We start from the raw sequence: 13,646 nt of genomic DNA, 5'->3' as shown, positions 1-13,646 counted from the left end.
TGCCCCACTGGGTGGCTTTTACATTACCCTCTGCAGAGTGACCAGCAGTTACTTGGGAAGATGGGGGACAGAAACTTAGGTATCTAACCCAGTAGGAAGGTCCACCTGAGGTTCTGATAGGAGCCCCAGGTGTCGACGGCTCCCCCCCCTTTTCTGACAGTCACCGGTCCATGACCATTCGGACCTGCAGGGCTGGGGGCTCCTTGCAGACTCAGAGTGCATCTCACGGTGGACTCGATTTGAGTGTGCCTACTTGTCTGGTTGTACTGCTGGGAATCTGCCCATGAAAATTTGGGTAATGCTTCTTTTCTTGAGAAGAAGAGAATGTTGTCATTGTTTGTTTCGTAGCCAAGCCCAGAGCTATGGAATCTGAGCCACAACCTCAGGGGCAAACTCACGTTTGCTGTGGGGACGCCTCACAGGGGACAACAAATCCCGCTGACTCAAGTTCTGGGGCCGTGCGCCCCCCAAATGCCGATGTATCTCCTGTCAGTGGATGGCCCATGTTCTCCCTCAAAATAAAATTAAATTATCTACACTAAAAAGAGCTATTAACAGAAAAACGTGTTCAATTATATAACTGAACAGCAAATGTTAAATTCATATAAAAGCCTTTTAGTTGGTTATGACACACCTACACACATTTTAAATATTATATATGTTGGTTCTTGGGATTCAAGCAAACATATTTTGATGTCATGTCTGAAAAAGCAAGTATTAGATTTCGCCCGAGAAAGTAAAACCAAATTATACTGATCGTAATTTGATTCTGCCCTGGGGATATTCTTTAAAATGTTTCAGTTTTTAAGATCTCGAACAGGAAAAATGGGGGAAAAAAGCTTCCATAAAACAAAAGAAAGCAACTGTAAGGTGAAGCTGAGGAATAAGAATGCACATGTAACAACAGAAATACAATGTCAATGTTTAGTATATGCTCCATGGAAGGACAACAAAGTGTGTAAAGACGGGGGCCCCCTCTTCTGGTATTCTGAGTCTCACGGGTTGGCTGACCATGGAGAAAACGGAGGGAGCAGCCCGAGGAAGGTAGTCCAGGCGGCACCGGAAAACCTGTCTCTCTCCCTACAAAACCTGTTCACAGTGGAAACAGAACAAAAAAGGGACGAGGATTCTCCGCCCCTCCCAGTGAAGGGACGCTAGCTTACTTCCATCTGGAAGGCGCGCCAGCACGATCCCACTGCCACCTCTCGCAGTGACCAGAAACCCAGCTTTTATCGCAGACAGGACCACCAGGCCCTTGGCTTTGGCAATGACGTGTGCTGCAAAAGATGAAGACAGGTGAGCACTGGGCAGGTGACAGCTCAGCAGGCCTGTGCATGCAGGTTTGCTTCCCGGGACCAGGGCCTCCCTCGCCTCAGCAGCACAGGGAACTGCGAAGAAACCGCCCCAGGACAGAGAAGCCTGAGCCTTTGGTGGCCCTAACCCGACAGGGCAGGTGCTCAGGATCCTGCAATGGACACAAGAAATGAGACACTGGGTTGAGACTGTACTGATATCTAGTAGCAGGACAAATAATTTGGAGATTTCAATTAATTTACAACATAATTTATAATTTTAAAAGTTATAAAAGTATTTTCAAAGAAATTAAGACCTACATAATATTAAGGAGAGACTTCCAAAGTGACTGACATGCAGTGTGCAGCAGGACGTTGGAACTTAGAGCCACACTGTTGAGTTCAGCTGCTATTAATATGAAAATCTGGATTCAAAACCAGTAAAATTAAATGATTTTGCCACTTTAAAAAGTTTTTTGACTTTATAAAGTGATCTGATCAGTATTGGAATAACACATAACTACCAGTGCACTGAAAATATAATTCAATTTACAAAATATTGGTTTATTCACATTTCAGGGAAGTTTGTTACATAAAAGGAAGGTTATTAACTTAGGTACCCACTAAACACAGTGCCTTACTAGTCTGTGGATTTATTTACACAATAGTACATCTTTCAAATAACAAAGGAAGCCTAAACATTGGAAATTATTCTTGGATCCCAATGTTACTTTTAAGGTAGCTTAATTTATCATCATTTTAGTCAAATATTCTGTCAAGGAAGTCAAACCAGACAGTGTACTCAAATACACAAGAAAGGCTTTGTGGGTGTCCCTAGGAAACACTAAATTTCTAATACACTTATGCACACCATTTCAAAGTTTAAATTAATAACAGACTCTCAGAGACGATTCAACCAAGAGCACGAGGAGGGTAACACACAGACCATTCCTGGAGCTCTTGGTACTTAAACAAGGTTTAGAAGTAAGGCTCTCTTCTCTCTGATGGTCATCAACTAAGTGTGCCTTAGCTTGTGTTCTAAAGGGTGTGACACATGGTACTGATGTTGACAGCTTCATTATACATCAGGTAGGTTTGTTCATACAACACTTGTTGGTAGAATATCCTCACACACCATTCTCAGTGCTTTTACAGTGAGTATTGCCTCTATTCAGAAACATTAGGTATAACAGAAGTATATTTTTAAAATGAACATAGTTCAAATGTCAGGTGTGTTTTTATATCTTATCCACCCAGATTCAGGGACATTAAAATACCAATAACCCCTAAATAACTGTCCAATTGGCTCTTCATTTGTAAAGTAGATGCACTGATTGCAGATTTACTCTCTAAATTGAGTTTCACTTACTTCTCAGAGCCCCTCACACCAAAGGACTGTGAACTCACAGCCTAAGAAAGTCTAAAGGTCTGGGCATTTTGTTTTAAAATATTTTTTAGATTTTATCTCCTATCACATAATACACCTCCCTAGCTTTAATGTGCACGTAATGGGCCCTCCCTCCTCATCCCAAGGAAAGATGAGGCTTGGTCATCTGGCAGCTGTGGCCTCTCTGGCTTCCATCAGACACACAGCCCGCACCCCTGCAGGACTTCCCTTATTCAGGCTGCTGTGTAAACGGGTTTTCATTTTCTGAGCTACACCCAGTGAAAGGGAGTCGGGTGGCCCTTGACTGGAAGCAGAATAAAGTCAAGGCAGAATTTTGCTGGACAAAATCCACGAGAAAAAATCCATACCCAAATGTTTTTATGGTAGGAAATACAGCTTATCTGTAAATTGGGCTAGCCTGGCATGTATGTAGATGCTGCTGTATATTGAGAAATGTCTTGTCTTCTGCTTCAGAATAGAGCTAAAGAAAATTGAGTTCTTCTGGTTGAATTTTCTTCAAGTGTTACACAGTGCTTCTCTAACTTGTACGTGCATGTAACTCACTGGAGATCTTGTGAAAAATGCAGATTCTGATTCATCAGGCTGGAGTGGAGCCTGAGGTCCTGCATTTCTAACAAGCTCCCAGGTGATGCCCAGATGTGGTCATCTGCCTTCGAGTAGCAAGGCTCTATGAAGCGCTGTTTTCTTAAGATGGGAGGAGTGGCTGGGCCAAAATAACAACACTTAATATTATTACTATAACAACAACAAATTAGAAATTTTTACAACCCTTAAAGGTCTGTTAAATAACTTCAGAAAATCTGGCTTAAGAAATTAAACTGGTTTCTCTAATGCAGGATGAGAGTTTTGCACTAAGAGGGAAATTAGCCCGCAGCTGCCTAAGCTAGTCTGCATATGAGTGTCTTTGCATCAGGTAGGTATTCTCGGAAACACCTTTTAGAAATAACTGGTAGTAGTAACGAACAGACAGTGGTTCCCAAAGGCTTGCCTCTGGACCAGGTCTTGTGTGGTCAGCCTGACTACAGGAGAATCACATTAGAGACGTGATAAAATTTGTAATCCTGGCCACGCTGCTCCCAGGGTCTGATTCAGCAGGTCGGGGTGCGGGGGGAGTTTAGGAACTGCACTTTAATGACCCAGGGAATACAGATGTGTAGCTGTGCTGGGAATCATTGATTAGTCTTCTTAAACCACTATAAAGTATAACTATCTTACCTAGAAAGAAAAAAAACACAAAATTAAAATTTATTTATGAGATTAGCTAGTGAGTTAGCAAGATGAGTTTGCAAAAGTCCTCAGAAATTGAGGACAAGGACCTGTGAGTTTGAGGAAAGTGGAAGTGGAAAAGGACACAGGGTACTTAGGGCCATGGGCCCTGCAAAGGGGAGGAGGAGAGGGAGTCTTACAAGGCGGGTGGGAGAGGGAGGCTGCCCAGGACACCAGCCGGGAAGACGGGCTTAGAGGAGAAAGGTGGTCTGAGGACCTGTGTGAAGTCAAGGGTTGAGAAGGTAAGTTAAGGAACAGAGCAGATGTAGAAGTGAAAAGTATATATTTTATTACCTACCAGGAATGATCTTATCAGGTCCATTTCTGGAAGTTATTTCTGTGAATTCTCTTAGAATTTTAGCAGCCTTTTTTGCTTCAGATTTCAAATTGGAAGGTATAGGGTTATTCACTGAAAGATTTAAAAAAATGATTTTAATGAAGAGATCTACTAAATAGAAGTTAGAAATTTGCTGTAATTTCATCTTTTCATACACAATTAAGCATTATCAAATTGTATCCTACGAGGCAAAGGAAATAAATTGAAAATCCTTATTTATTGATCATTTCATCTCTATTTTCCTAGTAAATTAAATTCACTGAGACTGGGAAACCCTAAACTCTCAAAATCTCAGAAATTATAAAATCATGGAGTTCTAAAGGATCTTAAAATCTGGTCCAGTCTCCCAATTATGTATCTTTTCCCTGTAATTCTTAACTCACCACAATATTAACAAAAAATATTAAAATGTTAAGAATGAACAAAAGATGTATTTTACTACTGTCTATAACAGATAATATAAAATTTAATATATTTGACTATTTTGTTGAAAATGTTTGACCTGTCTGCACAGATTTTCCTTATTAGTAAAATTCTAGTAGACTCAGGAATTGAGTGATTACTTCAATTAATGAACATTTGCACTTGTATAGCATTCTATGTTTTCAGCATTGGTTGGGTATTCATAAACTCAGAGGAAGGTTTATTCATCTTAGCAATGCTCACATAATCTTTCCAGCTCTGAAGTATGTGGGATGGATCATTCCTTTATCACAGGACAAGGAGCCAGAAGAGTCAAAGAAATCAAGAGGCTTCAATAAAAATCCTGCTGTTCCGACCATCAGATGAATTTTTCATTGCAAAGATTGTGTTTTCAGCCCTGAAATTTCCACTGGTTGTTTTTCATTCTTTCCAGTTCTATCCTCATTGTGTTTTTGTTGTTCTTTCAATCCTTGAGCATATTTTAAAAAGTGTTTTTATATCCTTGTCTGATGATTGCATCATCTCTGCCCTTTCTGGGTCTGTTTTTGACTGACTTTTCTCCTAGTTATGGGTTATGTTTTACTGTTTCTGCCCATTGCTAATGAAATTTGGTGGTTGCTAGAGCTATGAACACTGCCATGGTGAGGATCTAGATCTTGTTGTCTTCTTTAAACAGTGTTGCTGCGTTTGTGCTGGCACCAGGGAGTCACATGTAGATCAGCTCAGTCCTTCCAAGGCTTGCTTTTATGTTTTGCTTGGAGTGTGTAGTCTTCGGTGCCAGGCCTGCAGTTACCACGTGACTCTGGGCTCTCTCCTGAATGTCCTCGGATGTGACACACTCTCTCATTCGGCTGGTTGGAACCACTGCTCCCAATGCTGCATAAACTCTGAGGACTATTTGCCTCACAGCTTCCTGAGAGTCGTTCTTTGCCCTGCCCTGAAAGTGTCCCCTTCACACAACGCTTCCTGCTCAGCCAAGGACTCACGGGTCCCTCTGCAGATTTCTTGAGCTCCTTCTATCTCGGATTCACTCTCCTCTGGGAATCTGCTCTGTAAACTCCAGTTGCTCAGCCTCTCCAAACTCAATTTGTCTCTCCCATTCAGAACGAACCCATGCCACGGTGGGCTTCCCTCCCTGTGCTGCAGCTTGGAAAGTGCTCCAGGCAGAAAAATGGGCAATTGTGGACTTTACCTCAATTTCCCATCTCCTCGGGCATCCTAGACCCACTCGCCTGTTGTCCAACATGAAAACAGATGCTCCATATGTCTTCCCCAATTTCTGGTTGTTTACGGCAAGTGGCAATTCCAGTACCAGTTTCTTTGTCATGAAGCTCTCAGTGTACTTGTGTTTTTTATGAGGAGTAATATTGAATATCTTTCCATTTCTGTCAAATCTTTTTTTTTTATTTCTTGCCCACTTATGGAGGCTATTTCTCTGTTCCTTATTGATTTGTATATTAAGGGAATAAACCTTTTTTTCTAGAATATGAGTTACAAACATTGATTTCTTCTTTGCCATTTGTCTTTTCAATTTTCTTATGATGGTTTTTCTACTTTTTGAAAAATGAAATCAAATTCATATTCTCTTTTAAGTCTAACAAGTGTCTAACTATTAAACAAAGTAGTTCCCAAACTCATATGGAAAAATAAGCAAGAAAAGCTAGAAGAAAATGTGTGAAAGAAGAAGAATGAAGGGGATAAGCTCTGGTTTAACATATTATAAAGCCTCAATAATTTACCTCTTAGTGATGTAAATACAGACAGAAAAATCAATTTCACAAAATAGAAAATTCAGGGCTTCCCTGGTGGCACCGTGGTTAAGAATCCGCCTGCCAATGCAGGAGAAACAGGTTCGAGCCCTGGTCCGGGAAGGTCCCACATGCCGCGGAGCAACTAAGCCCATGCACCACAACTACTGAGCCTGCACTCTAGAGCCCGCAAGCCACAACTACTGAGCTCGCGTGCCACAACTACTGAAGCCCACATGCCTAGAGCCTGTGCTCCCAACGAGAAGCCACCACAATGAGAAGCCTGCGCACCGCAACGAAGAGTAGCCCTGACTCGCCGCAACTAGAGAGAGCCTGCGCACAGCAATGAAGACCCAACGCAGCCAAAAAAAAAAATAAGTAAAATAAAATAAATTTATATATATAAAATAATCCATTACAAAAATTCAGAAATTGGCCCAAATATATAAATTAATTTAATATATGATAAATATTGCACCTCAAATCATTGTGGAAAAGCTGTTGTACACAATAAATAGTGGTCCTTTGGGGGAAAAAAGTCAGCCACAGTTTCACATTACATAACAATAAACTCCAAATGCATTGATGATTTAAAATACCAAAAGTCAGGGCTTCCCTGGTGGCGCAGTGGTTGAGAGTCCGCCTGCCAATGCAGGGGACACGGGTTCGTGCTCCAATCCAGGGAGATCCCACATGCCGCGGAGTGGCTGGGCCCGTGAGCCATGGCCGCTGAGCCTGCGCATCCAGAGCCTGTGCTCCACAACGGGAGAGGCCACAGTAGTGAGAGGCCCGCGTGCCGCAAAAAAAAAAAAAAAAAAAAAAAAAAAAAAACCTCAAAAGTCATACTATAAAAGAACCAGAAATTATGGGAGAATTACTTTTCAAATTCATAGTGCAAAAGGCCCAACTATGAGGAAAACTTGTTTTTTCTTTTTTTGGCTGCACCGCGTGGCATGTCGGATCCTAGCTCCCCGATCAGGGATTGAACCCGTGCCCCCAGAACTGGAAGCATGGAGTCTTAACCACTGGACCACAAGGGAAGTCCCTGAAAATTTTTCTATATTTTTTAACCACCAGAAATTATGGCATAAGTGCATTGTAAAAATAAAGGAAAGATATAGATACACAAATATTGAAGAAAAAAGGCATCCCTACTACTAATACTCACCAATACTACTGTCTGCATTTTAGTGTGTGCTTCAGTTGGTTCCTATTGCTAAACAAGTAGATTATTTCCATTTTTAGTTTTTAGTGATACCACTGTTCGATGGTAATTATCTTGAGAGAATCTTAGGAGTTGGAATTAATGACTGAAAAAAATCAAAAATGTCTAGCTTTTTATTCCATTATCAAATCACCTTCTAAAATTACTATCCAACCTTAGAACCACTGGGTATTACCATAAAAAAATTCGCACTGTTACTAGGGAAGTTGGTCGAGGCAAAGTGTGCACATCAGAAAGGATGAGAATTTTTTATTTGATTTAATCTGAATACTAGCGAATTTTTTTTGTTTGTTTACATTTTATTTTGCATATTTTCTGTTCATGTTCTCTGCTTATTTTTCTGGTGCCATACTCCTTTTGTCTATAATTTTAATCATTTCGCAAGTTTGTATCTCAGCTTCTTGTTTTTATACTTTTATGTATAGTTTTTCAGTATTTGTTTTTATTTATATGGCAATATCTCTCTGAGCTTTCTACCATTATCACCTTCTATTATTGTGACTAAAGGCCTTTAAGAAAAAAATTATACAAGTATTATTCTAAATTTTCTTCTTCCAGAGCTTTTATTTTACATTAAATATTTGATCCTCCTCAAACTTGCATTGGTATAGGATATGAAGTGAGAACCTAATATTTTAAAAATATACAACACAATTTATTGAATAATCCACAGTACTTAATTAAAAATGCTACCTTCATGACAAAAGCAAGAAAGGAATATTCATATATATATATATACTCATATATTTAAAAATATATGACAGAGATAACATGGTAGATTAATAAATTATTCTGGGACTTTAGGTCATTCAAAGGAAAACAAAATAAAATTAGATTACAATATCACATCATACACACACACAAAAATTCAATGTAACTGAATGCCTGAATATTAAAAGCAAAACTTAGTACTTTTAGAATAAAAAGAATAGGGAATATCTTTATGATTTGAGGATGGAGGAATGCTACAAACAAGGCACAACAATAAAGGGAAACTACAGATACATTCAACTACATTAAAGTTTAAAAAGTTGTATCAACATACATTTAAAAAATAAAAATATAAGCCACAGATTGGAAGATATTTGTCATAAACTTAGGTGACAGAGATTTAGGATCCAGAATATCTAAAGATCTTTTATTTTTTAATATAGAAATTTTAAACTTATTTATGTTTATTATGATTGACATGATTTATGGTTAATTGATTTATTATAATTATGAATCAATCTGAATTTTTCAATTTGTATTTCTATCATATCTTTAGTATCTTCTACTTTTTCTTTTGTTATTTAAAATTTAGGATTCTTGAAGTTGAATTCTTAAATCCTTCTTTAGTTCTGGACATTTTGCTTCTTCCATTTCTTTCTTTTTTTAAAAAAAAATTTTATTGGAGTATAGTTGATTTACAATGTTGTGTTAGTTTCTGGTGTACAGCAAAGTGAATCAGTTATACATACACATATATCTACTCTTTTTTAGAGTCTTTTCCCATATAGGCCATTACAGAGTATTGGGTAGAGTTCCCTGTACTATACAGTAGGTGCTTATTAGTTATCTGTCTTATATATAGTAGTGTGCATATGTCAATCCCAATCTCCCAGTTTATCCTTCCCCCCAACCCCTGGTAACCATAAGTTTGTTTTCTACATCTGTAACTTTTTCTGTTTTATAGATAAGTTCATTTGTACCCTTTTCTTAGATTCCACATATAAGTGATATCATATATTTGTCTCTTTGTCTGACTTACTTCACTCAGTATGACAGTCTCTAAGTCCATCCATGTTGTTGCAAATGGCATGATTTCATTCTTTTTTATGGCTGAGTAATATTCCATTGTATATATGTACCACACCCAGAATATATAAAGATCTTTCAATATCAATAAAAATATGAAATCACTATAGAAAATGGGGCAAAGTGTTCAATTAGTTAATCCACAGAAGAGGAAACCTCCATGGCCAATAAATATATGAAAAGTTGATCAAACTCCCTAGACGCCAGGGACATGCAAAGCTAGACCATAATGCATTACCGTTTCTTGTCCTTTAGGTTGACGGAAATTAAAAAAAGCCTGCCAATGAGCATGTGTAGGTTGTGCAGGGGCACATAGGGAAGCCTCTGTCCCATTGGTGGGGACGTGAGTAAGTGCAGCTGCTGTGGGAGCTGTTCTGAGGACAGCTGGAGATGACCCACCAATTCCACTCCTGGACGTGCTCAGAGGCACTGGCTGCCCGGCTGAATGGTGGCTCCCAAATTCACGTCTACCTGGACCCTGTGAAAGGGACCTTATTTGGAAACAGGGTCTTTGCAGACGTAATTAAGTTAATCATTCTCGGCTACCCAGGCGGCCCCTAAGTCCTTAAGGAGACAGAAAGGGGAAGATGCAGAGAGGAGGGGAAGGCAACGTGGTCACAGAGGCAGAGGCTGGACCGTGCAGCCACAAGCCCAGGAGCACTGGGACCCCAGGAGTTGGGAGAGAGAAGTCAGGACTCTTGGAGGGGTGCGTGCCTCCAAGCGCGGCCCGGCTGACACCCCACGGGCAGCCTCCAGGTGGAAGAGGGCGTGTCTGTTGTAAGCCGACCAGTCTGTGGTAACTTGTTGAGCCCAGCCACCCACCGAGGCAGGGCTTTTAACAGCACAAAGAAATAAATACATTCAAACAGGAGACAAACGTCCCTCAAGAGGAGGACGGATATATCTAGTTTGGTGTAGTATTAAAATTGTATTCTATACAGAACTTCAGATAAACTAGATCTACTGTATCAACATGGCAAAATGTGAATAATATTGACAGCAAAAACAAGTTGCATAAAGATATATAGGGTATCACACATTTACGTAAACATTTACATAAATGTTATACAAATATTTATATATAAAAATAAAGTAAAATGATATTTGATTTGGGGGTGGGGTGGCCCTGGGGAAGGCTTATATAGGAAGCTTACTGGAAACTTGTACTTTTCCCCCTTAGGCTGTGCATAGTAAGTCACGGATGTAAAAATTGTTATTCTCAATAGTCCTTTGTATGTCTGAACTATTACAGAACAAAGATTGTTCAGCATAAGTTGAATCCTGTACTATTAAATATTTAATATATTAGTGGAAACATATGAATCCAGCTGTAAAAAATATGTATATTATGAATAATTACTCCATAAGTTGTCTTTTGTTTAAAATCTGACCTCTCACAGCCAACAACATGTCTTGCATGAAGAGGTGTAGAAAAGTGAAAAGTGTACCCTTATGTTTTACACAAACAAGAGAGCACACATAGCCTCCCCTCCCCCACACATGTGGGAGCGTGTGCACACACACACACGCACACACACATAATTCAAAGGACAGGGATTTGGTGAGTGGCTATACACTAAATATTCAGTTGTTATTATATGCATTTGTATACCATTGACAATTCTGAAATTTGAATTTTTAGGAACTAACATAAAGTTGCTCTTCATCTTCTCGATCATGTATTTGTTTAAAATCACACTGTCCCATTTTGACGATGGTACTGACATACAGAAAGGCTGATACTCTTGGTTCTCTACTTTCACTTGCGATGGTGAATATGAAACACAAAGATGAACACAGAAAAATTCTCAGAAGCACATAATTTTTAAATAGGGAAGGAATCTTAAAACATCCATTTAAAATTATGTCGATTTACTAGTGGTCTTTAAACTTTTCCTATTATCAATGCTTTGGTTATACAGTCTGGATTTAGAAGGTCTTAGAAAAAATACAACCTAGAAAAATTCCAAGTGAACATATTTATGAAGATATTTCGGCCTTTAAAGTACATTTTATGGAAGTAGCTGTTAATCATGACTTGACTAATGTCAGTAGCAGGCTAATGACATACAATTGGCTTTGGTATTCCACAGTGATCAAGAAAAAGTGTGCATGGTAGGGGGCATTTCCAAGTTTCCAATATGGTATTGACACAATTGACAGCTTCCGAAAACCACAACCGGTGTGAACAGACGCGATGGGAGCCCGCCTCTTCTGCGCTGGATCGCTACAAAGGAGGTACCGAGCTGGCGATCAGCAAGGCAACCGAAGTGCGACTAGAAAACCGACTAACGTGCACTGTCCATTTGTAACGCACATGCTTTGATACCTGGCGTAGGGCTAGCTGAGGCCTTTGTTTTCTTAATTTCTGTTGGGATCTAAGATGATGTAACCTTACTCTTTATGGAATGAACAAGTCGCATGCAGGGGGTCTGCTGTGTTAGCTAGTTTCCCACACACTCGTGTGCTTCCCGCGTCAGCACAGCTCTGGCCCCGGGAGCGGCTGCCAAGAGACAGTAATGGATGTTGCTTCTACGCCCAAATAGTGAGAAGGAGGGTTTTCTGCACCCTCCCTTTCCTATCACTGGCTGCCTGAAGGGGTCTCCAGGATACAGCCACAGTGGGAGGGATGGAGACCCCTGGATCAGAACACAGGGGAAACTGCCCACCACAACTCTTCTTGTGCTAAGAAATCGAGATTTGGGGGCTTGTTGCTGCAGCTGACATAACCCTACTTATTATGTTTAAAAATTATTTCTCATCTCTCCATGGTATTTGCTGCAGAAGAAAGATGGAGAAGAATCTGTAATTTTTATTTCCTAACCTAGGACTAGACTTGTTTTATATACATTCTAATCACTTAATTAGTTTGGGGAGGTAGATAACTGGGTAAAAACACATAAAGTATAACATACCATATGTCAGTATCTTTCTCTTTGATTACATAGCATTCCTAATAGACTACTTGCAGGTCCTTCTAAAAGCAAAGCAGTAGTTTTGCCTTTTTATTAAATGTTAAAATGGATAAAAAGATAGATCTTTGCTGTACCAAGTGCTCCTATTAGCACGTGCCTGAAAACTTCATGTTATAGGCCCCTTCCTGTGCCTTCCTCATTGCGCCCGAGTTATGCCTCTGGCCGTAACCGCCCTGTTCACCTGGAATAGGTATAGCAGGCAGAGTCCAATGGCAGGTGGGATGCACACAGCGGGTCAAAGAGGGGATATTCACTGTGGGAGTTATTCACTCTGTGTGGCGCCCTTGGCTGAGGGACAGTCCTCGGGGGGGAAATGTGAGGAGATGCAGCCCTCCTTGGAGAAGCTGTCGCTCAGCCCGAGGACTGCGGACAGCTGCGCTCCACCAGGCTGGGCTCCCTCTGGGGGCGGCAGGGGCAGGAGTCCTCAGAGCAGTGGGGCCTCTGGTTTCTCAGTGCGGGGGGCTGTGGAGAGGACTCCAAGAGGGCTTTCCCGGGCCTCTGGCCAAACGGGCTCGCCAGATGGCCTCTCACTACTCCCTGAGGGAGCTCGGCATCAGCCCCTTACAGGAGCCCCACCGCCCCTCCCAGAGCACGTACCGAAGGGGCGTCGGGAGCTCAGAGGCCCCGAGGACTCGGTACATCCAGCCATGCCCTGTTCTCCCATGGGCCACGGCTGGTTGAAAAAAAATGAATCAAAAGAAGAATATTTTGTGTGTGAGCACACTTTCAAAGATGAAACAGGTAAAATCCCATCCTAGATCAGCATTGATAGCTGAACATTTGTGATCTATCGTGATGAGGGGCGCTAAATAGTGAACTCAAGGTGAAAACGTTCTCCCATAAAGAGAATCCCATTCTACCCATCAGTAGACTTGGATTACAAAAAAAGTTCTCAATTATTATTATAATTCAGTTTTTATCAGTAAAAATTTGTGGAAGATTGTTTTCTCTCTTGTTGCGTAAGTGTCGATACATAGCCTCAGTTTTCCTCTTGGCCCCCAAAGCCTGATATACGGGCTGTCTGGCCCTAGAGGAAAAAAAATGCCAACCTCTGACCTCTTAAAATTCCACTCATTCTTCAAAATCAACTTTAAACACTGCTTCTACTTGAAACCATGACTAACTTAAATCTCAGACCAGACCTGAGATTTGGCAAGATTCCCCCACCCCGGGGC

General features: G+C 40.6%; 1 protein-coding gene across 1 annotated transcript in view; it reads right to left on the bottom strand.

Moving 5' to 3' along the window:
• The window catches only part of SH3YL1 (SH3 and SYLF domain containing 1), a gene marked incomplete at both ends in the record, with an annotated part of 32,233 nt that extends 21,030 nt beyond the window's left edge, over positions 1 to 11,203 (bottom strand). The window contains 6 exon segments of the mRNA XM_079720743.1: positions 635 to 674; positions 680 to 702; positions 1,164 to 1,277; positions 4,265 to 4,375; positions 9,896 to 9,974; positions 11,147 to 11,203. Coding sequence (XP_079576869.1) covers positions 635 to 674; positions 680 to 702; positions 1,164 to 1,277; positions 4,265 to 4,375; positions 9,896 to 9,974; positions 11,147 to 11,203 — 424 coding nt within the window.
• Between the last annotated feature and the right edge of the window lie 2,443 nt (positions 11,204 to 13,646).

This window comes from Hyperoodon ampullatus (genome assembly GCF_949752795.1).
Source record: "Hyperoodon ampullatus genome assembly, chromosome: 15".
NCBI classification, from domain to species: Eukaryota; Metazoa; Chordata; class Mammalia; order Artiodactyla; family Ziphiidae; genus Hyperoodon; species Hyperoodon ampullatus.
This window is presented reverse-complemented; position numbering and strand designations above follow the sequence as displayed.